Here is a 26,367-nt window from a genome sequence, read left to right on the forward strand (position 1 = left end):
TTGGATACTGATCACAGGTATCTGTGAGAAGTGCGATTATACTTGATAAAGTAGGATAATATTCTCCACGTTGACCATTAAGCGGCATAGGTGCGGGACGTGTAGGTTCACTCGGGACAGTCTGTCACTTTCACCCTACTAAGAGATAACCCCCCCCCCCCCTTATGAACAATGGACCTTGCCGTTGGTGGGGAGGCTTGTGTGCCTTAGTCATACAGATGGCTGTACCGTAGGTGCAACCACAATGGAGGGGTATCTGTTGAGAGGCCAGACAAATATGTGGTTCCTGAAGAGGGGCAGCAGCCTTTTCAGTAGTTGCAGGGGCAACAGTCTGGATGATTGACTCATCTGGCCTTGCAACATTAACCAAAACGGCCTTGCTCTGCTGGTACTGCGAACGGCTGAAAGCAAGGGGAAACTACAACCGTAATTTTTCCCAAGGACATGCAGCTTTACTGTATGATTAAATGATGATGGCATCCTCTTGGGTAAAATATTCCGGAGGTAAAATAATCCCCCATTTGGATCTCTGGGCGGGGACTACTCAGGAGGACGTCGTTATCAGGAGAAAGAAAACTGGCGTTCTACGGATCGGAGCATGGAATGTCAGATCCCTTAATCGGGCAGGTAGGCTAGAAAATTTAAAAAGGGAAATGGATAGGTTAAAGTTAGATATAGTGGGAATTGGTGAAGTTCGGTGGCAGGAGGAACAAGACTTTTGGTCAGGTGAATACAGGGTTATAAATACAAAATCAAATAGGGGTAATGCAGGAATAGGTTTAATAATGAATAAAAAAATAGGAATGCGGGTAAGCTACTACAAATAGCATAGTGAACGCTTTATTGTGGCCAAGATAGACACAAAGCCCATGCCTACTAGAGCAGTACAAGTTTATATGCCAACTAGCTCTGCAGATGATGAAGAAATTGATGAAATGTATGATGAGATAAAAGAAATTATTCAGGTAGTGAAGGGAGACGAAAATTTAATAGCCATGGGTGACTGGAATTCGTCAGTAGGAAAAGGGAGAGAAGGAAACATAGTAGGTGATTGTGGATTGGGGCTAAGAAATGAAAGAGGAAGCCATCTGTAAGAATTTTGCACAGAGCATAACTTAATTATAGCTAGCACTTGGTTCAAGAATCATAAAAGAAGGTTGTATACATGGAAGAATCCTGGAGGTACTAAAAGGTATCAAATAGATTATATAATGGTAAGGCAGTGATTTAGGAATCAGGTTTTAAATTGTAGGGCATTTCCAGGGGCAGATGTGGACTCTGACCACAATCTATTGGTTATGACCTGTAGGTTAAAACTGAAGAAACTGCAAAACGGTGGGAATTTAAGGACATGGAATCTGGATAAGCTGAAAGAACCAGAGGTTGTACAGAGTTTCAAGGAGAGCATAAGGGAACAATTGACAGGAATGGGGGAAAGAAGCACAGTAGAAGAAGAATGGGTAGCTCTGAGGGATGAAGTCGTGAAGGTAGCAGAGGATAAAGTAGGTAAAAAGACGAGGGCTGCTAGAAATCCTTGGGTAACAGAAGAAATATTGAATTTAATTGATGAAAGGAGAAAATATAAAAATGCAGTAAATGAAGTAGGCAAAAAGGAATACAAACGTCTCAAAAATGAGATAGACAGGAAGTGCAAAATGGCTAAGCAGGGATGGCTAGAGGACAAATGTAAGGATGTAGAGGCTTATCTCACAAGGGGTAAGATAGATACAGCCTACAGGAAAATTAAAGAGAGCTTTGGAGAGAAGAGAACCACGTGTATGAATTTCAAGAGCACAGATGGCAACCCAGTTCTAAGCAAACAAGGGAAGGCACAAAGGTGGAAAGAGTATATAGCGGTTTATACAAGGGCGATGTAATTGAGGACAATATTATGGAAATGAAAGAGGATGTAGATGAAGACGAAATGGGAGATAAGATACTGCATGAAGAGTTTGACAGAGCACTGAAATACCTGAGTCGAAACAAGGCCCCCGGAGTAGACAACATTCCATTAGAACTACTGACGGCCTTGGGAGAGCCAATCATGACAAAACTCTACCAGCTGGTGAGCAAGATGTATGAGACAGGCGAAATACCCTCAAACTTCAAGAAGAATATAATAATTCCAGTTCCAAAGAAAGCAGGTGCTGACAGATGTGAAAATTACCGAACTATCAGTTTAATAAGTCACAGCTGCAAAATACTAACGCGAATTCTTTACAGACGAATGGAAAAACTTGTAGATGTGGACCTTGGGGAGGATCAGTATGGATTCCGTAGAAATGATGGAACACGTGAGGCAATACTGACCTTACGACTTATCTTAGAAGAAAGATTAAGAAAAGGCAAACCTACATTTCTAGCATTTGTAAACTTAGAGAAAGCTTTTGACAATGTTGACTGGAATACTCTCTTTCAAATTCTGAAAGTGGCAGGGGTAAAATAAAGGGAGCGTAAGGCTATTTACAATTTGTACAGAAACCAGATGGCAGTCATAAGGGTCGAGGGGCATGAAAGGGAAGCAGTGGTTGGGAAAGGAGTGAGACAGGGTTGTAGCCTCTCCCCGATGTTATCCAATCTGTATATTGAGCAAGCAGTAAAGGAAACAAAAGAAAAATTTGGAGTAGGTATTAAAATTCATGGAGAAGAAGTAATAACTTTGAGGTTCGCTGATGACATTGTAATTCTGTCAGAGACGGCAAAGGACTTGGAAGAGCAGTTGAACGGAATGGACAGTGTCTTGAAAGGAGGATATAAGATGAACATCAACAAAAGCAAAACGAGGATAATGGAATGCAATCAGATTAAATCGGGTGAGGCTGAGGGAATTAGATAAGGAAATGAGACACTTAAAGTAGTAATTGAGTTTTGCTATTTAGGAAGTAAAGTAACTGATGATGGTCGAAGTAGAGAAGATATAAAATGTAGACTGGCAATGGCAAGGAAAGCGTTTCTGAAGAAGAGAAAGTTGTTAACATCGAATATAGATTTATGTATCAGGAAGTCGTTTCTGAAAGTATTTGTTTGGAGTGTAGCCATATATGGAAGTGAAACATGGACGATAACTGGTTTGGACAAGAAGAGAATATAAGCTTTCGAAATGTGGTGCTACAGAAGAATGCTGAAGATAAGGTGGATAGATCACGTAACTAACGTGGCCCAACTTGACTAGAAGAAGGGATCGGTTGGTACGACATGTTTTGAGGCATCAAGGGATCACAAATTTAGCATTGGAGGGCAGCGTGGAGAGTAAAAATCGTTGAGGGAGACCTAGAGATGAATACACTAAACAGATTCAGAAGGATGTAGGTTGCAGTAGGTACTGGGAGATGATGAAGCTTGCACAGGATAGAGTAGCATGGAGATCTGCATCAAACCAGTCTCAGGACTGAAGACAAAAACAGAAACAACAACAAGAGATAAACCGTCATACCTAAAGAGTCAGAACAGGACAACATGGAGAATCTCTCAGAAGAATACGTAAGGTCGTTTAATCCTCCTGGAACATTGCCTGCCATGTCACTAGCTCTACATCATATCACCATTCGAAAGGAAACGCCTGTTGCAAGAAACTGTATCGGGTTCCACAACACATGCACCAACGTCATGGAAGAATTACAGGTCAACAACTTCTAGGTGGTGCAACTGCATAAGCATTCGCAGCCACAGTCAGTTAACATAAGAGTTTCCTGAATACGGCACACATCATAATTTAAAAGAGTATTGTGACTGAGGAAGTCACTCCTTAAACACAACAACTACCAAATCAATATTTAACAATTTATTCAAAGACAATATTTATAAAATAGCTAAGAGACAATCAACTCGTGGCCATGTTTAACACAGTACCAAAATATCACAGATACTTTGCTTCTCAAGCAAGGTAGCAAATCACAATTACCGAAACGGACTTAAAGAGATGAGCCACAGAGATTTACATACATAAAGGAGCAATAAATTACAGTTAGAAAGTGTAATAAAGAAATGCGGCACATATAATTTATTTAAAGGAACATTAATTTTGCAATGTGAAAGTGATTTATGAAACGCACACCTTGTAACCCAAATAACACAAGCAGCATAAGAAGTTACGCTTTAACACAACTCATTCCCAAGCAAATAAAAACCTATACCTTTTTTAAATATACATGAAACATCTTAAATTTTTACCAAACAGGCAGTGACGCCAGGCTGCCCTTAGGCAAAAGGTGACTGCAGCAGACTAGGCGTCAAAAACAACACGTAAAAAATGAGGCCCAACCAAGAGTCACTTCCCATTAGACGGCACGTCACAGCTTCTGTGCACCGAAGCTGAACGTGGCGCTGCTCCCACACACCCCAACATGCAGAAAACTGGAACACAAACAGACTGCAGAAGACACTTCAAACACCAACCTGACATCAATTAACGTAAGTAAAGAGATCAATAAACAACAAATAAATGAATACAAATTGTTCTTTTACCAATACTGCGTGAGTGCATTCAAATAAATGCACATGTATAAAATTCTATGCACAAATGATTGCCTTTTACAGAATACAAGTCTTTACTAATAACTGAGTAAGTGCTTCCAATAGAAGTGACCCAAATTTTACAGCAATATACAAGGAACGTCGATTTGATAGCAATCAAAATACACTGAAATTCTCATACAGACAATACATAAACTTCTGGACACTGTCCCCATTATATATGTAAAGTAACTGCTGGTGGTCTCCATGGCGTTGCACACTCTGCAGGCTGCTCATACTTCAAGAACATGCACGAGGGCATAAAGATACAACGGCTCGCACTCCTTAAATAGAACATTTATTTAGAAAACGTCAGTTACATCTTATTAACTGGATTATTTGTTATTTTTCGACATAATCACCCCCGTTTTCCAAACATTTGTTAAGTCGGTGCACAAGCTTTTCTGTCCCACAGTTATAGAAGGTTGCCGTCTGTTGTCAGAACCACATTTCAAATTCATCTTTGATCTCTTCATCGCCGTAGAGGGATTTTCCACCAAGATCTGTCTTCAGGTGACTGAAGACATGGAATTCGGTGGGCGCAAGGTCTGGGCTGTGTGGCGGATGGTCCAATATGTCCCATTTGAATTGTTTGAGTAGTGGTTTGGTTACGAGCGCTGTGTGAGGCCGAGAGTTTTCATGAAGCAAGCGGACTCCACTTGTCAGCATTCCCCTGCGTTTGTTTTGAATTGCCCTTCGAAGACGTTTCAAAGTCTGGCAATATGTAGCAACATTAATGGTCGTTCCAGGAGGCATAAATTCCAACAGAAGAATGCCTTGTCTGTCCCAGAAAACAGAAGTCATCATTTACTTCGCTGAAATCGACGTTTTGCATTGCTAGGCTTTTTGTGATTTTGAATGGCGCCATTGCATTGAATGTTGCTTGGATTCAGATGTATGAGATAAACCCACGTCTCGTCACCTGTCACAATGTGATCAAGGAACTCATCATCTACTTCAGCATAGCGTGTGAGGTAGTCCAGTGCAAAGCCCATCTTTTTGTGTTTTTCTGTTAACAGTTTAGGATCCCAGCTCCCACACAATTTCCTGTACCCTAACTTGACAGTCACAACGTCGTAAAGAGTTGCCATTGACACGTCTGGTATGATCTGATGCAATTCTTTCAATGTGAGATGTCTATTCGCACGAATTGCTTCCTCCGTTCTCGAAAGAAAGACATCAGTGATCACAGATGGCCGACCTGATCTTTGTTCGTCATGAACATCGGTCCTACCTTCAGAGAAATGACGACACCATTTCGTTACATTTAGTCGATTCATAATGTTCCAATAAACACAAACAATTTCTTCGTGAATATCCACTGGTCACTGATTTTTGCACGAAGTAAACGTATGGCGGAGCCCACTTTGCATATGACGGGATTCTGAATTGGCGCAGCCATTTTAAACACGACCTACTCCAACCAGAAGCAACGTTCAACTGCCGAACGACGGCGAGGAGAAAGCTAACGGTTCAAGGCTAACACCAGTGTTGCCAATTTCTCGCCAAAACTCTTCTGTTCCTCTGGCGTACAGTGTATCTTTACTTTCCGAAATAACCTTGTACATTAGGGCAAACAAGCAACAAATAAACTCGCTGCAACGCAAATCTTTGAACAAAACGAAGGTACCAAAATCATCCCACCTTCAATCTAGACCGTTGTTCGAGATGGTCTCCAGGGATGGGTCTCTCCGAGAATACAGACACCAAAGCAATGCAATGAACAGCACCCGGAACAGCAGCCATATTCTGAGACTAGTGGTGTGTTCCGTATGTGTATTACAATAAAGTTCTCACTACCTCTCCTTTAAGAGACCAATAATGGCAACAATCTTATTAAAAATTGTGACGTAATATTATGCAAAGTGAGCAGTAATGAAAAAATATAAGGGACTCTGCACAACCAAAACGAAGCAGTAGACCTGGATGAAGGCCACTGTAATCATGGTCAAAACGCTGGTTTCTCCAGTAAGGTATCTATTCTTTTGGGTGTCTACTTGGTAACATAAAAAAGAAACTCTTTATGTCAAATTCTAGGTTGGATCATGGAAAGAAATAATAATCCTTGGTCAACATCTGTTGTCACAGTACCCACAAAATCAGAACAGTATATCAATTTCATTGCGACTATTGTTATTTAAAGCAGAAAAGAGTATCAGACGTCTACTCAATGCCAATTATAGCAGATATCTTAGATAATCTGAGTGAGTGTAGTTATTTCACAACTGTGGGACTTTGAAGTGAGTACCATCAATTATTATTAGCGGTAATATTTGAAGAGCTTCCAGAGATAACATTCTTAATCCCAACTGATCATAAATTAATATCTTGACATACCTTTTGGGCTGAAAAAAAAATATGCTACTTTCCAGCTGCTGTTAGATGGCGTATTCCCAGGTGTATGGCCTATTCAGATGATATTTTTTTTTCTTCACAATGATACCAGCAACGTACAGTCACTATGTTTATGTGACGTTTTGGATCGTTTATGTGCAGTATGGTTCAGCATTAGCCTGTAAATTTGTCATTTCTTTTTACAACAAATCCAACACTTGCGCCATATTATCAGTCAGAACGGTGCCCGCACTAATCGACGACTTGATGATGCCATCAAAAATTTTCTGACACCCACTAGAGTAAAGGAATCACAGTCATATCTAGGCCCGACCAATCTCAAATTTGTTCCAAAATTCGGGGAAGTTGTAAGACCTCTCACAGTGTTGTTAAAGAAAGAAATAAAGCTTATGAGCCATACGTGCAATGTTATTGATTTACCTAACATTTCTCAGCCACGGATCGTCTGGTTCAGACTTTTTATACAGGCTAAATAAAATGTAAATGTCGTATGAGTAGGGCCTCCCATCAGGTAGACCATTAGCCGGGTGCAAGTCTTTCGATTTGAAGCCACTTCGGCGACTTGCTCGTCGATGGGGATGAAATGAAGATGATTAGGAGAACTTAACACCCAGTCCCTGAGTGGAGGAAATCTCCGCTCCTGCAGAGAATCGAACCTGGGTCCTTATGTTTCACATAGCATTGCTGCATCCTACCGCTTCTCAGCCACTCAGCTCCCGGGAGCAGACAGACAGACGCTGTCTGCAAGAGATCGAGTAACTCGGCAGGAGACTTGCTGGGCCGCAGCCAGGGCTTGCTAGCTGTGGATGTGTGCTCGTTGTATTTGGATGGTGTACGTATAATGTGGGAAGTGTGTCTAGGCCTACTGAAGAGTCCCCAGTTCCATCTGTATGTGCGTTGCTGAGGCATACTCTGGAGTTTCGATAGGCCTGGTTCCTGCTTTTAAGACTGGTGGACATGCACATATACCTCGTCTGTAATTCTTCAGGTTCAGTCGCAGGAATGACAGTGAGCAGCAGGCGGTTAATGGTAAGTGTGTGCGGTAGCTTGAGAAAACCCCTGTGCTTCGTTAGTTAACTTCGTTTGACTTCTTGCTGTAAGCTGTCCTGATTTATTCTTTTGGAAATTATTTGGCCGTTGCCTTTTACATGGATCAGTATCCTGGTATTATACATGTGCCTAAGTTGAATTTTGAGGGTATTGTGGCAACTATTCAAGAGGGATTTGTTTTCTGTACTCTAATGGTGCATGTATTTTACTTAATGTGCAGATATTGGTTTTCATGTCCACTACCAGTTCATGTCTTTAGGTTATAAGTAGTTTTAAGTTTTTCAACAATTATCTACAAGTCTAGGTCCAAAAGGACTTGAGTTTACTTGCACTACCATTGTGTGCTTTTTTTTCTTAAGACACTTTTAACTTTTTGTCAGTTAAGGCTCTAGTTTATTTAATGATGTAAATTTCATCTGTTTTTAACTACTTACATGTTGAAAGGACTTAGTTGACCGCCTTCATTTTCTCTGTTATGATTCAGCCCTTGTTCTATTTACCAATTTTGTTATGTAAATTTAATCTATTTTCCATTTGTATGTCCTAGAAACATAACTGAATTGAGGAACCATTCAGTGTATGGGACGAGATCGAGCCAATTACCATGGCTTATTTAATATTTGATTTTTGGCCCAGTTATTCTGGATTTATACTTGTTTAAGTATGTTGGTTGATTTACTAATACTCACATTTTATTTATCCTAGGTGCCCACCATTTCAGTTTCATTTATCATCAGATTGTGAAGCAGCATTTTTAAAACTCAAAAATTTACTTATTACTATTCCAGTTCTTCCTTTTCTAGTTTATCAGAATGCATCCAGACAGCTTGACAGGGTCCAAAGGATTATCAGACAACTGAGAAAGAAATACATTCGGAATAATGTATTTCCAGTGTTATTCATACCGATGACGTTTAAAGGTAATAATTGACTATGTAGCACTCAAATGATTATCAGGACCTAAGGGTCCAATTATTAATGGGCATTGCATCTCAGAGCATTTGATTTTGGAGTAATACATCATCCAGGAATGCTGTATGCAAATGTACATAGTGTGAGTGACAAAGCATGCACCATGAGCTCCACTGGCATACACGAGGAGGAGTGGGAGGAAGCACAAACCTAATCGCTCAGACAGTTTTTCGTTTGCCAGCCAGCTGCCGTTCACCGTAGAAGATGGAATGTTTCACAGAAAGACAAGCTATATCTCGTAGAACAAGAACATCATACTAGACCGCTCGGCTAATCCCGCCAGACTGCAAATGCCTGGTTAAACATCGCGGCACTCGACCACGCCAGCAATTTGTCGCCGTCTCGAGAGTATGATGCGAGGAACCACCTATGTGAACTCTCGCCTAGGTATCACCCTGAATTTTAATCCCCTCTTGAGCCTTTCCTTTATTTCCGACATTGCTCCCTCAATGTACTGTTTTAACAGTAAGGAAGAAATGCCGAATGCCTACGCTACGGCTTGCTGTGTTGTCCTAATCATCATCGTTTCACCCCCATCGACGCGCAAGTCGCCAAAGTGACGTCAAATCGAAAGACTAGCACCAAGCGAACGGTCTACCCGACGGGAGGCCGTCGCCACACGACATTATTATTACCCTTTTTAAACCCAGCAATTCATTTTTGGGCTTCCATTCTTATCTTTCCTCTTCGTTCTTGTACATATTGTATATAACCTATCTTTCCGTATTGCTTACACCTACTTACATGAGAATTTCGATCATTATACAACATTTTACGTAATCTAAAGCTGTTTCTGTTGACAAATCATATCAAAGTTTCTTTATTTTTCTTTATGTTTACTTCCATTATAAAGCGAAAATTAAGAACTACCTCTTTGGCGCCTTCACCTTTCCTAAAGCCAAACTGATCATTCTGTAACAGATTTTTTTCTGTTTTTCTGTACATTATTCTTGACAGTACTTGAATTTATGATCTGTTGAAGCTGATTATGCCTTAGTTGTCGCATTCATCTGCCTTTGATATCTTCTGGATTGTGTCAATGTTTTTCAAAGTCAGACGGTATGTTTACAGACCCATAGATTCATATGGTTTGGATGTCACAAGCTCGAACACATTTTGATCATACCGTCTGATGTTTTGGTCGATGCCTACCATCACATAAGTATCCGTGGCGGGGAATCAATCCCAAAAGCTGCAAGTACCTCCAGGCTCAGTCGTTTAGGATTTTTCAGTGTCGGGACTTATAGAGGAGTCTGTGTTTCCTCAAACTATTCTAAAAACAAAATAATTTGATCATCGTTTCATGGAAATATACGAAAGCATACGACATTGTTCGTGGTCTTGGGTTTCGTTGTTCATATTGTCTGTGGTGCATCGCAAGAAAACAAGGTATGTAAGGCCCCTCCATGAGAAATGTGACCAGACCTTAACACCACCGCTTCCAAATTTTACTGTTGGCACTACACACGCTAGCAGATTACGTTCAGCGGGCATTCGCCACACCGACACCCTGCCATCGGATCGCCACTTTATATACCGTGATTCGTCACCCCACAATTTTCTCCGCAGTTCAGTTGTCCATGTTTAAGATCCTTACACCAAGCGAAGCGTCGTTTGGCATTTACCGGTGTGATTTGTGGCTTATTAGCACCCACTCGACCATGAAATCTAAGTATTCTCACCTCTCACCTGTCACAGTAATTGCACTGGATCGCGATGCAGTTTGGAATTCCTGTGTCATGGTCTGGGTAGATGTCTCCCTATTACACATTACAAACCTCTTCAACTGTCGGCGGCCTATGTCAGTCAACAGACGAGGTCGGCATGTACGCTTTTGTGCTGTACGTGTCCCTTCACGTCTCCACTTCACTACCACATCCCTCGGAAACAGTGGACCTAGGAGTGTTTAGGAGTGTGGAAATCTCGCCTTAGACATATGACACAAGTGACGCCCAATCACCTGACCACTTTCGAAGTCCGTGAGTTCCGCGGACCGCCCCATTCTTCTCTCTCACGACGTCTAATTTCTACTGAGGTCGCTTATATGGAGTGCCTGGAAGCAGGTGGCAGCACAATGCACCTAATATGAAAAGCATATGTGTTTGGGGCGATTCCGGGTACTTTTAATCACATAGTGCGTGAAAAATACAGCAAAGCCAGTGGGTGGACCGGAAATTGCATTCCTGCAGTCTATATCCACATCATACTCCGAAAACCACCTGGCGGTGTGTGGCGTAGGGTACTTCTGGTACCAATCACTAATCACCCTTCCCTGTTCCACCAGCGAATGGCGCTCGGGAAGATTGATTGCCGATAAGCCTCAGCAATAGCTCCAATTCCTCGAATTTCATCGTCGTGGTCATTTCTTGGTAAGTATGTGGGAGGAAGTGTTATGTTATCTGAGATAGAGCTCTCTCTAAATTCCGAAGGTAAATCTCTCCGTGATGCACAACGCATCTCTTGTAGCATTTTCCGCTGGAGTTTGCTGACCAAACGATATTCTGACGTCGCTCTTCGTGAAATCTTCTCTCTCTCTTCTACCAGTCCTGCCTGATACGGATGCCAAACTGACGAAAACTCTTCAAGAATCGATCGAACAAGCGCCGTGTAAGCCACCTTCTTTGTGGATGAGTTAAGATTCTTCGTATGAATCTCAGTAAGGTCGCCCTAAATAATTGTTCCTAAATATTTTACGGTAGTCACTGCTTTCAGCAAATTCCCTCGGTCATGGGTGTGTATGTTGCCCTTAGCGTATGTTAAAGTTAGATTAAGTGGTGTGTAAGCCTAGGGACCGATGACCTTAGCAGGTTGGCCCCGTATGAAGTTACCACCAAATTTCCAGTAAACTGTCATCAATAGAGCAGTTGTACAGTAGTGGATTTCTTTATTGTGTATGTGCAATATGATATATTTATTTACGTTCAGCATGCTTGATATGGAAGGAGAGCTTGATATGGCCAAACATTTCCCACAGCAAGCGTCGTTGGCCACACAGACCAGTTCGTTACAATTAAAGTGCAGCCACTAGCCGAGATCCATTATAGACAGTAATTAACCGTATGGCAGCGAAACTTGGTAAATATTCTAATGTATTAAGGCGGAACCTATGTACTCTGGAAAAGTATTAGTTCCAATATTAGCCAACAGGTACAAATCTGGCAGTGTCTATGCAAGGAAGACGTAAAAAATGTTTAGATGCTTAATGGATTAGGAATAGGACCTTAGCAGAAAATATCAAAGAAGTGAGAAACGGTTAACCTTAAATTTATTATAAACCACCATTTACACAGTTGTTCAATATGAGCACTGGAGACGTCAACAAGATGCTGCAACTGTAAAACGACGTAATCAACAGTTGCTCGCAGCAGTTCCGATGGAATCTGAGCAACACTTTCCTGTACACTAGCCTTCAGATCTGGTAGAGACCGAATGTCTCCCTGGGAAACGTATTCTTTTAGATATCGCCAGAGGTAAAAGTCATATGTTACAGATCAGGTGATCTCGATGGCCATGCCTCTGGAAAAACTCTGGAGTTAACACGTTCGTGGGAGCTGCATTAAGCTGATCTTCCCCTGTGCAACGACATAAGGTGTTGCCGAATCCATGAGAAAAGTGGGTTCCACACAGCTCCACTCTTCCAAAGCAAGAATTCAATTTGCACAAGGAGGTCTCGATAACGTGCAGATGTCACGGTACACCCAACAGGTCCTCTGGTTGTATTCTATTCGAAGAAAAACGGATCAAAAATACAGCTGCTTATGAATCCATACCACACAGTCATAAACTCCAAGTCCAGTGGCTCTTCCTGCACAACATGCGGTTTAACAGTACAGTAAATTCGGCCGTTCTGTGTATTCACGGCACCCTTCAGTGTAAAATGTGCCTTGTCAATCCATAGAATATTTCTCAGCCACATAGCATCAACTTCGATCCATGCCAGAAACTGAAGAGCAAATTCCCAACGTTGCTGCAGATCATGAGTTGTCAGTTGTGCCGTGCATTGTAGCCGTGGGGTGTAGGGCGCACTGAAGTCGTTCGCGCGGCTCTCCCCGTCGGAGGTTCGAGTCCTCCTTCGGGCATGGATGTGTGTGTTGTGCTTAGCGTAAGTAGGTTTAAGTTAGATTAAATAGTGTGTAAGCTTAGGGACCGATCACCTTCACCTCAGCAGTTTGGTCCCATAAGATCTTACCACAAATTTAAATTTTTAATTTTCGTTCAGTTGCTGCACCCTGTGGATCCTGTACGGGTATCAGTGTAAAACGGCGCGCAAAACTTTCCGTAATGTGGACAACTCTCATAAGACAGTGCAACGTCCCATATGAAACATTATAAATGATTGTGCTGGTAAACTTCTACGTGATTTGATTGTCAAACAGCTGACCAAAACTGAAAGTACTCAGGCAGTCCTCTCTTGTTCCGATCATCACTAAACTGACACACACTGCAATACAGCGAGAGCCAGTATTGCCAGCTAAACAAAAGATTCTAACTACTGAAGGCATTGTAAGAAAATGACACCGGTGTGTCAGACCCACCATACTTGCTCCGGACACTGCGAGAGGGCTGTACAAGCAATGATCACACGCATGGCACAGCGGACACACCAGGAACCGCGGTGTTGGCCGTCGAATGGCGCTAGCTGCGCAGCATTTGTGCACCGCCGCCGTCAGTGTCAGTCAGTTTGCCGTGGCATACGGAGCTCCATCGCAGTCTTTAACACTGGTAGCATGCCGCGACAGCGTGGACGTGAACCGTATGTGCAGTTGACGGACTTTGAGCGAGGGCGTATAGTGGGCATGCGGGAGCGCGGGTGGACGTACCGCCGAATTGCTCAACACGTGGGGCGTGCTGTCTCTACAGTCCATCGATATTGTCGCCAGTGGTCAGCGGAAGGTGCACGTGCCCGTCGACCTGGGACCGGACCACAGCGACGCACGGATGCACGCCAAGACCGTAGGATCCTTCCCAGTGCCGTAGGGGACCGCACCGCCACTTCCCAGCAAATTAGGGACACTGTTGCTCCTGGGGTATCGGCGAGGACCATTCGCAACCGTCTCCATGAAGCTGGGCTACGGTCCCGCACACCGTTAGGCAGTCTTCCGCTCACGCCCCAACATCGTGCAGCCCGCCTCCAGTGGTGTCGCGACAGGAGTGAATGGAGGGACGAATGGAGACGTGTCGTCTTCAGCGATGAGAGTCGCTTCTGCCTAGGTGCCAATGATGGTCGTATGCGTGTTTGGCGCCGTGCAGGTGAGCGCCACAATTAGGACTGCATATGACCGAGGCACACAGGGCCAACACCCGGCATCATGGTGTGGGGAGCAATCTCCTACATTGGCCGTACACCTCTGGTGATCGTCGAGGGGACACTGAATAGTGCACGGTACATCCAAACCGTCATCGAACCCATCGTTCTACCATTCCTAACCCGGCAAGGGAACTTGCTGTTCCAACAGGACAATGCACGTCCGCATGTATCCCGTGCCACCCAACGTGCTCTAGAAGGTGTAAGTCAACTACCCTGTCCAGTAAGGTCTCCGGATCTGTCCCCCATTGAGCATGTTTGGGACTGGATGAAGCGTCGTCTCACGCGGTCTGCACGTCCAGCACGAACGCTGGTCCAACTGAGGCGCCAGGTGGAAATGGCATGGCAAGCCGTTCCACAGGACTACATCCAGCATCTCTACGATCGTCTCCATGGGAGAATAGCAGCCTGCATTGCTGCGAAATGTGGATATACACTGTACTAGTGCCGACATTGTGCATGCTCTGTTGCCTGTGTCTATGTGCCTGTGGTTCTGTCAGTGTGATCATGTGATGTATCTGACCCCAGGAATGTGTTAATAAAGTTTCCCCTTCCTGGGACAATGAAATCACGGTGTTCTTATTTCAATTTCCAGGAGTGTATCTGTTTATGCCAGCTAAACATAAGATTCTAACTACTGAACGCATTGTATGAAAATGAACGATTTTGGTAGAGGGCAAACAATGTATTTACTTTAATAGTGTTCGAAAGTCATTATATATATATATATATATATATATATATATATATATATATATATATATATCTGTTCATGACATCGAGTCTTTACAGATTTCCTTTTCCTGGCGGACACACGTCCAGATCGTCCGCTTATAGTAATCTCTCAAAACTCTGGCCTCTCTCTATCCACATCCACCACTGCTGGCGCCTCACATCCAACTACCCAACACTACAATAGCGAATGTTCCAACAATGCCAACCTGCCACAGACTGCACACAGCAAAGTCAGTGATTTTCATACAGAGCGCTACGTGGCGTTACCAACACAAAAACCTAAACAGCCTAATTACATGGTCCCCATGCTCCCCACAAAACATTTACAAACCGTCAGTACATATGTGGAAATTTTTTTTATATTTACGCTAACAATATATCAAATGCACACACTTATTAATACGCTGTTGATCAAAAGCAAAAAATTGTCCTCACAGTCATGATCATTCATCACAGTAGTAATCGCACTTTGTTTTTTAAGGGGCCACAACAGAGCAAACCCACAGCAGGGTTAGTCAAGTGTTGAAGAATATTGGTATGTAGGTAATCACAGAGCACGACCACAGTATTTCTTGTAGAGATTATGGTATTGGTTGGCCATCAAATGTGCAGCCACAATGTAGTCCTTGTAAGAGATGGCCAGCAGCCATCTGTTGCCACTGTTCGGGTGCACAATCACCATCGAAGAGGCTTGCGGATGATATAACAAGTACATAAACCACCACTTGTGCACTCACAAACTTTTTGGAATGTACTCAGAACCGGCACTGCTGTTAACCACTCCCTCGCTGAAATATCAACACACAAGCGAGCTTTAACAGTCCCTTCTGTTCTTTAACTTCTCACATATTGTGCATATACTATGACCAACATAAACGTGTGCAGTAATCTTACCATATAATTAATTGGAAGAACTGGTGTCTATACAATTACAAATTTATGGCATAAGAATACAATTATAAAGATACAGCAAACATCATTAAAGAACATAGTAAAACACACAACATTTGTAGTAACACAGGCTTAACAAAAGAACATAAATAAACATACATCAGTGTTACAGGAATAATGACATAAGTAAATAAATAGAAAAAGTGAAATAAGCTTTCGAAACATTTACTTCACACATGAGCATTAAAAGAAAGCAGAACAGAATAAATAATGTCTAAACATCTCTACAAAGTAAACAACATAATATTAATGCAAATTATATGTGAGGATAACAGTGTTCCTCATCATAGTGAATGTAGCTTAGTTTTAGAAGAGAAAAAAAATTCTATGAAACATCACACAGAGACAAGAAGAACACAAATACACAAGGGTTCACATACACATAGCGTAATAACACGAAAGGAAAGGACAGGGTTTGTTTTCAGTGTGACATTTGGTACTGCACTGCAACCCAAAACTTCATTCCACAGATCTTTCCTCTTATTTCAACATTCGTTAACGCAAAAAAAAAAAAAAAAAAATATTCTATCTAAACATGCCTTCTGTATTTATATGTTCACATATGTCTTACCTCATCTTTTTTTTTCCCTTTATCTTACCTCATCATTTGTTTCCAAGAAAGTCCTACCTAAACCTGTTGTTCCAAAACCCTACTTTTTCGTTTATATACTCTTTCAAAATAATAATTCTTCATTGTACACTACCTTTTCTGGCTAAACCCTTAACACAAACAGCATTGACAAAAAAATGCAAATTGGAAAAGTAAGCAGCAATTTATCTAAATTAGCAATGCCCGCCGAAGTGGGCGAGCGGTCCTAGCCGCTATAGTCTGGTGCCACACGACCGCAACGGTTGCAGGTTCGAATCCTGCCTCGGGCAGGGATGTGTGTGATGCCCTTAGATAAGTAAGGTTTAAGTAATTCTAAGTTCTAGAGACCTAATGACCTCAGATGTTAAGTCACTTAGTGCTCAGAGCCATTTGAACCATTATTTTTTACCAAAGCAGATGCAACATTTCAACTAATAGAAGGCAATGTGCAGCAACAAGAAAAATAAATCAGTAGTGTAACAGGCTTAATACAACGTAAAATTCAGTAGGACAATGCGTGGCAAACAGCAGCACCAAATGCAACAACTTGTACCTAATTATAACAAAGCTCAAGCAGAAAAAGTATTACAAAATAGATAGCCATGTCTAATACCTATGTCACATCTTAATACTAGAGTGATGCATCACAATAACTTACTCTACCAAACAAGTTACCAAGTTATGTTTGCAATTCCTGTGAGGGAAAATGTCTTTTTGTGCTCCCTTTTGTAAGGAAAGTAAATCATAAAATTATTATTTACTGGGTCTGTAGACAGAAAACATTTCTATTAGTACGTCTATTAAATTTTATTTTAACAAATGCTGCAGTGCAGCTAGAAACTAGGTATTTAAAAAATGAGGCAAGTGTATACATTAAACAAAGCATGAAAAGTCATTCACTAGACATATGGCATCTCCTAAGGCAGTAAAAAAATCTCTCAACCAGAAAGACAGCAGTCACAATCACGTGTGTAGACATAAAATATTTCTGATCATTTCATTAGGCATTTTAGTACATATGAGAAATTACCAGCTCCAAACTGTAATCATATGTTTTCAAGTATGAGTGCATTACGTCAAGGTCACCTTGCTGTTAGCATACTGGTACTCACATTCACACACACACACTCACCCTTCATAATGATCACAACCATATCTCGACGTCACAATACACATCGTCATCACAATAATAATATCATAGCTCCTCAGTCATATCTCGAAAACGTCATAGCTTTCTTCAATAATCTCAATCCCTTTTAAAAAAATGCTCTCTGCTCGTTTCAATTAAGACATCTGCCGCAAATGTACTTCAAAAATCATGATCCCATACCAAATACATCATTCAAAGCTCTCATAGTATTACAATGGTACCAAAACAATATGAACAATTCACAAAGTACAGACGAAATACAATTTCGTAACTGTGAATTTATCTAACTGTGTAACTCCATAAACTGTGTTACTGATTTAGTTTAAAGAAAGTTTGTCTCTATGTTAATTAATGAGATATCTGTGTAATTCTGTGTCAGAGAAATATGGTACTGATGTGTAAAATTGTATCAGCAAATACCATATTAGCCAGAGTTGCTAGCGCTTGCCACACGCTTTGTACACAATGTAAGCGTGTAGCCCTGAGGATTAATGTAATTATGCTCTCAGGTGTTACAGATTACAGCAACAGAATGAAATGTCTCACCGAAAACCTTCTTTGTATCTTTGTAATTCGAAAATCTTTAAAAAAAGATTTAAGTACAGAATTTAATCACTCAAATGCGTGACCTGTGGCGCTAATCTGTGTGTCTAGCTGTAAGATAATTTTTGTCAGTACTTAACGGTAAAAATGTGCCAAGTGTCGTAGTTATCGTCCGCTGTAAGCAACGTTCTGCAAAATTCAATCTACTTACTTTGTCATAACCAAGAGTGAAAATGCTATGCATATAGATATCGTAGTTATTACGTACATTCATGTGACCAAGAAAGCACTGTACCTTAATACATTGTTGTGCTACAGGAAAGGCTGTCTCTTTGTAACTGTACCACAAAAGTTACTACTAAAACATATTTTACTTTCCAGAAGAATGTAGAAAAAAAATGGTTCAAATGGCGCTGAGCACTATGGGACTCAACATCTGATGTCATCAGTCCCCTAGACTTAGAATTACTTAAACCTAACTAACCTAAGGACATCACACACATCCATGCCTGAGCCAGGATTCGAACCTGCGACCGTAGGATTGGCGCGGTTCGGGACTGAAGCGCCTAGAACCGCTCGGACACCGCGGCCGGCGAAGAATGTAGAAAAACTGTACTGATATAAAAGATACAGTCCAAAAGCAATAATATAAATTATGTCACTCATTAATTGCGTCATGATATAATCGCGTAGCTGTCAAACAAACAAAATACTATGTAATCTGTAATATCTAAAAAAGTACTTTAAATAAAGAATGTTTTTTCAAGTAAACCAATATGTTGCATTAAAGCCTCATTAGCAGTATATGTTCAAAGTATGTAAGCCTTATAGTCATTACATAATCATGCTACTAACAAGCAAGACAGTACACACAATAACACTGTGTCGTCTGTTCACTATAACAACGCATTCGTAATTACTGTCTAAATAAGTTCCCTAAGTTCTTGATTGGATAATTAATTCCAAAACAATGTTGCATGTTAACAGATTCTACGTGTGACAAAGCGTACTAGTAATGTGAGGTAGCAACCTTAAAGCAACGATTAATTGCGCGACCATGTTGCTATGACGACAGACGCTTTGGCCAACGACTCCCCGAACTTTTGTCCACTGCCGGGAGTCCGTAGACATTCTCCAAGCACCTATGAATATCTGAGATTCTATGGTTTTCCGCCAAAACACAATGGCAGCTCTCTACTTGGAATGCACCTCCGTTACAGACACCATTGTGAAAGCTACCTATAGCGCCGCTACCTGTCAGAATGTCATGAAACTATTGGGTCTAAAGGTGGAACATTCCGCATTTTGTCAACTGAAACCGGCAGGGAAAAAGTTGTTCTGCTTTTCTCATTCAACGACCTTCGTATGTCAGCATTCAATGAGGAAGTGAAGTACTGCTATATCTCTGGAGAAAACAAAAAATGTAGATTTTATAAATGCTGCAATCGTTTTTTATTCATTTGTTCCAATTGTGATACATAAGACATTAGAATCATCGCGCTGATGACCTACATCCACTGACTGTTCGCAGATGGGACAGCAGTCACTCGTTGTGTGTACCGGCAGCCTTCGCCGCTGCTCTGCCAGCCTTCTTGGCAGCTGTCCTGGCTTTGGCGGCAGTCCTCAATTTCTGTGCTGTTCTGGCTTTGCCTGTTGTCCTGGCTTCGGCATGAGCTGCTGTCCTGGCGAGGTCTGCATGTGTAGCTGCTCCTTTCTGTGACGCTAAAAGGAACAAACGACGTTCAGTAATTACAGCTCAAAATTGACAGCCAATCAAGCTCAAGCCCTATTACTTACCAAAAATAAGGAACCTACTGATTACTCTGCAATTGACACTTCAGTGTTTTGTAGTACGTACGTACACTTATAGATTATCTCTCTACCATTCCACTCTGGAATAGCAGACTGGAAGACCTATCACTTAAATCACTCCGCTTCACTTCTTATTTCTCTTATTTTATCACGATAGTAGTTTCTCCTATGTAGGTGGGAGTTAGCAGCATATTTTGGCTTTCGGGCGAGAAAGTTTGTAATCAAATTTCGTGAAAATATCTCGCCACAGTCAAAAATAAATTTCCTTAATGACTGTCATCCCAAATCACTTGCCAGAGTCGTACAGTCTCTTCCACTTCGTGAAAACTGCTCTTTTTCGCTGCCCTTGATCAATCCTGTGTTGTATGACCTCAAAACACTCCGAAATAGTCCAGAAGGGGACAGATAGGCGTGGTTCAGGCAGTCTTTTAGTAGGTCTGTTGCATCTTCTCAGTGTTCTGCCAGTAAAACGCACTCGTTGTTTCCCCATCTCTCAATAAACCGAAGTCGACCATTTGCCTTCCCTATCAAAGTTTTCATCATGCTGGTTCCATTTCATATCGCTTTTCAAAGATACGATCAGAAATTTAAAGGGCGCTACTGTACCATACAGGGCAGTACTTAAGCTGTATCCGATCATTACAGATTTGTTTTTCCTTCGCATCCGCATTAACTTACATTTTTATGCATTTACAGCTAGCTCTCACTCACCACACCAACTATCTAAGTCATCTTGTATCCTCCTACAGTCACTCAACTTCGACACCTTCCTGTACGCCACAGCACCATCAACATTGCTGTCCATCCTGTCAGCTAGGTCATTTATGTATATTAAAAATAACAGCGGTCCTATCACACTACTGTGGCACTCCTGACGATTCCATTCTTTTATACAGGTGTCACCTGCGCTTTTTTTCCAGTCGTTTGCGACTTTGCGCTGGTGGAGAGATTCGCGATAAATGCAAGTAAGGGGCCATAACTCAAGTCTTTTCACTTGTGACGTATTGTTCCTCAGGCGTCGTCATATGATGTACTACAGTCACTGGTCCAGCTCAAAATTTCGTCGTATAATTGCATATGATCATTTGGAATGTACTGCTGCGTATTTTTTGTATTTTAGTTGGTACGTGTCCTGATGGTAAGCAGGGTGTTTTGGTGGAGCAACAGGTTCTCGGAGATGTGTCACGAAGAATGTGTGACTCACTAACCCGTTGATACACATCAAACCGTTGACGAAAGCAACTCTGGCACTCGCATATGCAAAGTGGAAGAAACTTCTGATTGCAAAGTTTTATCTCTAAAAATTTGGCTTGTTCCTCGTTTCTTCAGAAACTCTCGTCTTCTTATGATACTTTGCCCACTAGTCTTTAAAATCCAGAATTCCAGATGTGTGAACTTCAGTGACTGTAAGTTTTGCATGTTTTGTGCTGCTTTATGGGATGTGCTGTGCTATTTGATGAACAGATAACATCTTGAGTAGCACTGACTTACGGCCTTTAAAACAGCCTGATTCAAACATATTCTGTTCATAAACTGTGAAACAACGCTTACAACGATTTATATTCTCCTTCACACGCTAGCCATAGAATCACAGATATATTACCTGGTGATATATTCTCTAGGTAAAGAAAGTCATAGGTTGTCATAGTTCAGAAATTCCGAAAATGCAGTGGATGCGAAGGCTGTTGCACTCTCGGTTTAAAAGGGAGTACACAAACGAAGACAGGCAAAGGTGAGGAATGATTCATGCGTCTGTGAAAAATCTACGCGCAAAGCTTACAAGAACTACCACCGTCGTAAGTTAGCAAACAGATCTGGACGAGAACCAGAGAAAATTCTATGCAAAATCGCTAAACAGGTCTAAGGCTTCCATCCAGTCACTTGTTCACCGGTCTGGTGTAGCAGCAGAAGATAGTGAAACGAAAGCCAAAGTTTTAATTTCGTCGTATCCCTCTTTTTCGCGTCTCATCTTCAGTATAACTATAAATAAATTCAGCACCACACATTTAGCTCCTAATAAACACACCACAAACTCGGGAGACACGAGGCACGCGGCAGCCACCTCTTCAACTGTTTGCACTCACAACAATATCGCCAAATGTCCAGGACTAAAAGGGTACATTTCAGTGACTTACGCCCATTTAAAACAAAATGTGATTTTCAGTTGCATGCTACAAGGTATACTCTGCAGCTTAGAGTTGTGTCTCTGACATTTAATTCACCAATGTTACCAAATATCAACACTTCTTTCAGTGCCTTCTTCCTATGAGATCAACCTTTTTAATGGGCCAATATTTTCTCATTTTAAAAGACCATAGCGTTGTATGTTTCTGTATTCATGACATAGCGTATTCAGCAATAAAAAGGGCACCTATTCTACTATTTTATAGCAGCAGCCTTTCTTATTTCTGGTATTTTTCTTCTGTAACAGGTTTTTTAAAATTTTATGGTAAGTTTATTTTTTTGACTTAGGCTCTATTTAAAAAAACACCGATTCATAGTTATGGGTGCGTTTGATCACTGAACTTTGATATATAGAGCGTTCATTGTAAATTACTGTACCGTGAACATCGGTCTGTGTGCTTAATGGCATGAAAAAGAATCCATGTCTGGAGATTTTTCACTTATGTGCTAAGGAAGCAAACTCTTCAAACAATGAAATTAACTCTCCTGCAACGTCTAAATGAAAGACAGATAATAATTTGCTACCATTATGTGAAGTAGGAAACTTTAACCAAGTAGTCGGTGAGGTTACAATGCTCGGTGGCACACAAGAAAGTATACAACATTCATGTGTCGGATTGAACATCTCGCGTCTCTTCTTACAGTTATGTTCAGCAGTATTTTTCATTAGCGTAACAAGAAGTTGCAATTGTGGCAGCTGATAGCATATTAGTTCTTTTTTCAATAATCTACTGATTATTGGAGGGATATTAAATCATAACGCCTAATTCACTCAGTACCTGGGAAAGGGTTGAAGACCCTTCTCTCTGTCGACCTCTTCCTCCAACTCCCTATCTCCTGTTTACCTCTCTCTCTGTCCGGCTCCTACGTCACTCCCAACCCAGTTGGAGTTAGAGCCTGTATTATATCCTGAACTGCGTACAATTTGTACTTCTCATGTGAGAAGACAAGTTTAACACTTGGTGTTCCCAAACGTTTTCATAAACGATTTGCTGCCATAGTTGTCAGACATTCTGTCTCTCTTTCAAATGGTTCAGATGGTTCTGAGCACTATGGGACTTAATTTCTGAGGTCGTCAGTCCCCTAGCACTTAGAACTAGTTAAACCTAACTAACCTAAGGACATCACACACAACCATGCCCGAGGCAGGATTCGAACCTGCGACCGTAGTAGTCACGCGGTTCCAGACTGTAGTGCCCAGAACCGCTCGGCCACCTCAGCCGGTGCCTCTCTTTCGTCTGCAAGATTATACTGATGTCCAGTGAGATGGCACCAGTCTGTTTCGATGGTATATCCTTTGGAATCCAGACAACTGATCCATTAATCATACTAGTGCAAGGCGAGGGACTTTACGATGGCTAGTGTGATCAACTAACTCGTTCTCTTAGGTCTTCTCTTCTTTTTTTCTTTGGAACCACATGTAATGGTTGGTGTATGAAATTCCGGTAGAAGCTGCTTAAGACCTACTTCATAGAACATTACATGTCTTGTTCTACGACGAAAACCAGGAATGTTTAACAAAATGAGCCCCAATCCATCTCAACCGAGAGTGGTAGAGCAGCAGTAAGACGCAGGCCTCACATTCGGAAGAATGGCGATTCAAATCCCCTTCATGGCATTTAGATTTAAGTGGCCTGTGATTACCCCAACTCACTTAAGGCAAATGTCATGATGCTTCCTCTCTCAAGATCACAACCGATTTCCTACCCTGTCCTTCCACAAATCAAACATGTGCTACGTCTGCAATGAACACGTCGTCGAGGGCACTTTAAACTGAAGTCTTCCTTTCCTTGTCGTAACACTCAGTTAAGGGAACTCTTCCATATAATTGATTTAGACCTAACGTTTTGAGACCTTTGGAACATCACGTTTTATGAATACTAAGTATAAAAAATTGGAAACTGTACCGTGTTCAGTATTTGTGTCCTCGGATCCGTCCGCCGACGAGCCGTCGCTGCTGAGCGTTTTAAGGGCGAAGATTGGGCTGATATTGGGCTCGTCCTCTTCTGCAGCACCTCCTGCCCGAAGTAACGAATATGTCAGACGGTCGGCGTCGTAGTCTTCAAGATCGTCTCGTGCAATCGGCTTGTTGTCGTCTTGAGCCGTGGCGTGCGGCACGCAGAACACAACCAGGTAGGATCCTGCGAGCGCCAGCAGCAAGAGGCGTGACATCTCCTTGCCTGTGTGATGCGGAAGACTGTCTACACTTTCCAGCTAGACTGCCGTACTGTGAAGCCGTGAAGGAATCCCAACGTCTTTTATAACAACAGGGCGGTGTCAACTGGATACGTTATCGCTACTGGGAGGCAAATGTTTACATGTGCAGTTCAAACGTATGCTAGTAGAGTACAATCACCACAAATTATCTCTTACCATTTTACCGTAGTTGTTAATTCAAAACGTCTTGTTCTTTTGCCCTTTCATGCAACGGGATATTATTATCTAGTCTGTTATGTAAGGTGAACAAAAAACCCACGTCAAACGCTACAGCTTGTTTTATCTGTGATAAAATAGGATTCCACGTCTTGCTTAAAGGAAAACCTTTGCCTCTATTAATAATATCATCCGTCGGCGTATTTCAATTGATTCTCTCAATACACAATCCCAGTAACGGGAAGCTGAGGCAATAATTTGCGTCTCTTTGAAGGACATATTGTGCCCTTCATTAACACAAGCGTTCGGCAACGACTGATTTTTCCGGCTGGAGCAGACGTGTATGCCGTTGATATTCCACACATCGGTCTTGAACTGTACGAATAGACTGTCCAATGTAGGCCTTGCCGCAGTGACAGGGAATCTTGTGTACCCCAGGCTTCCTCAGTCCCAAATCATCTTTCTCCGTCCCAAGAAGGGATCTAGTTTTGGCCAAAGGCATAAAGACGCTTTTAATATCATATTTCCTGAGGACTCTTTAAATTTTCGAAGAAATGCTCCCCACGAAGGGTAAAAAGCAACAGATTTGAAAGTGTCCACCGTCGGTTCTCGTGGGGGTCCAAATGGAAAAGCACAAGCAATTTGGTGTTCAGTATACCCATTCGGCCTAAAGACAACCTTGAGGTGATCCAACTCCTGTTTCAAGTTATCGGAATCCGAAACAGCATAAGCCCCCTTGACCAGTGAGCGTAAAACTCCCAAGCGTTGATGTTGTGGATGACAACTTGTGGCATGGAGGTAGTGGTCCGATTGCGTAGGTTTTCGGTATACACTGTGGCCGAAAGTCTCATTTTCTTACTTATGTACTAAGTGTGTGTGTGTGTGTGTGTGTGTGTGTGTGTGTGTGTGTGTGTGCGTCGCGTCTGTTCTATCAGACACTACGATCCGAGGCAGACTGCCTTGTTAATCAATTAAATGTAGAAGGAAGAATGTCCAAGCTGTCGCAGAGCGTTAAAATTACAGCTACGGTGGCAGATGAAAATTTGTGCCTGACCACGTTCGAACCCAGATTTGTGGTGTCTTTTCTTTCGGACATGTCCGAAAGAACAGACACCACACATATACGTATATACAGGGTGTTTCAGGAATAATAGTAGGCACTTTAGCAGGTGGTAGTATTGACGAATTGCATAAAAATTCCATATAAATGTGTCCACTTATTATTGAGTACAGAGATACTGCTGTAAGTACGTAATTCTAGTAATCCGAGTCATATTGAATACAAAATGAGGTCATATTAAGGTAGTTGAATGTTCTAGCAATTACACTTTGATAATACCCATGTGAGTATTCCGATAGCCAAAAGAACCCGCTAGTGGGAAACCATCTGGAACTACACTACTATGAAACTGCAAGAACTCAAGACAATACGGAGACTCTTCCCTTCGCTAGGTAACCTCTTACTGTTATTTACGATTCTCTCTGTTCTAGGCATGATGCAAATGGAAACATTCATAATGCGCTTTCCGCTACTCTTGACAAACATCGTCAACTTGTAATCACTGCGAGTAACAACTGTGTGATGATAATGGTACAGGTTGTCAGTGGGTGCGATGGTGTTACGCTGTCAAACTGCTTACAATAACGTTAATGGCGGCGCACGTAATCTAAGTAAAGATAATGAGTATTCTGATTTAACGAAAATAGTACTCCAGTCTAGAGCTGCTAATGATACACTATAACTACAGAGATCATCGTGCTTGTATTACATTAATATTAATTTTGCAGTGAATTGCTTGACATGTATTGCCGTCGGCTATGCAGCTGAAATGGCTC

The 26,367-nt window shown here is 41.7% G+C and overlaps 2 protein-coding genes across 12 annotated transcripts in view; both read right to left on the reverse strand.

The window, feature by feature from the left end:
- The window catches only part of LOC126350584 (uncharacterized), a 364,168-nt gene that overhangs the window by 181,006 nt on the left and 156,795 nt on the right, over window positions 1-26,367 (reverse strand). For 2 of the 11 annotated variants that reach the window (XM_050002538.1, XM_050002530.1), the window contains exons 1-2: window positions 24,066-24,330; window positions 19,671-19,884 (exon numbers count right to left, since the gene is read on the reverse strand). The exons of 4 other annotated variants lie outside the window; for them this stretch is intronic. In XM_050002538.1, coding sequence (XP_049858495.1) covers window positions 19,706-19,884; window positions 24,066-24,330 — 444 coding nt within the window. In that variant the 3' untranslated portion in view covers window positions 19,671-19,705. Of the gene's footprint in view, window positions 1-19,586; window positions 19,885-24,065; window positions 24,331-26,367 lie in introns of those variants that run through there. 5 more of the 11 variants (XM_050002537.1, XM_050002546.1, XM_050002534.1 and 2 more) reach the window with 3 other exon arrangements.
- LOC126350782 (uncharacterized) overlaps window positions 1-26,367 on the reverse strand; it is a 109,934-nt gene that overhangs the window by 26,666 nt on the left and 56,901 nt on the right. The window lies entirely within an intron of this gene.

The sequence above is a fragment of the Schistocerca gregaria genome, chromosome 1, assembly GCF_023897955.1.
Source record: "Schistocerca gregaria isolate iqSchGreg1 chromosome 1, iqSchGreg1.2, whole genome shotgun sequence".
NCBI lineage: Eukaryota > Metazoa > Arthropoda > Insecta > Orthoptera > Acrididae > Schistocerca > Schistocerca gregaria.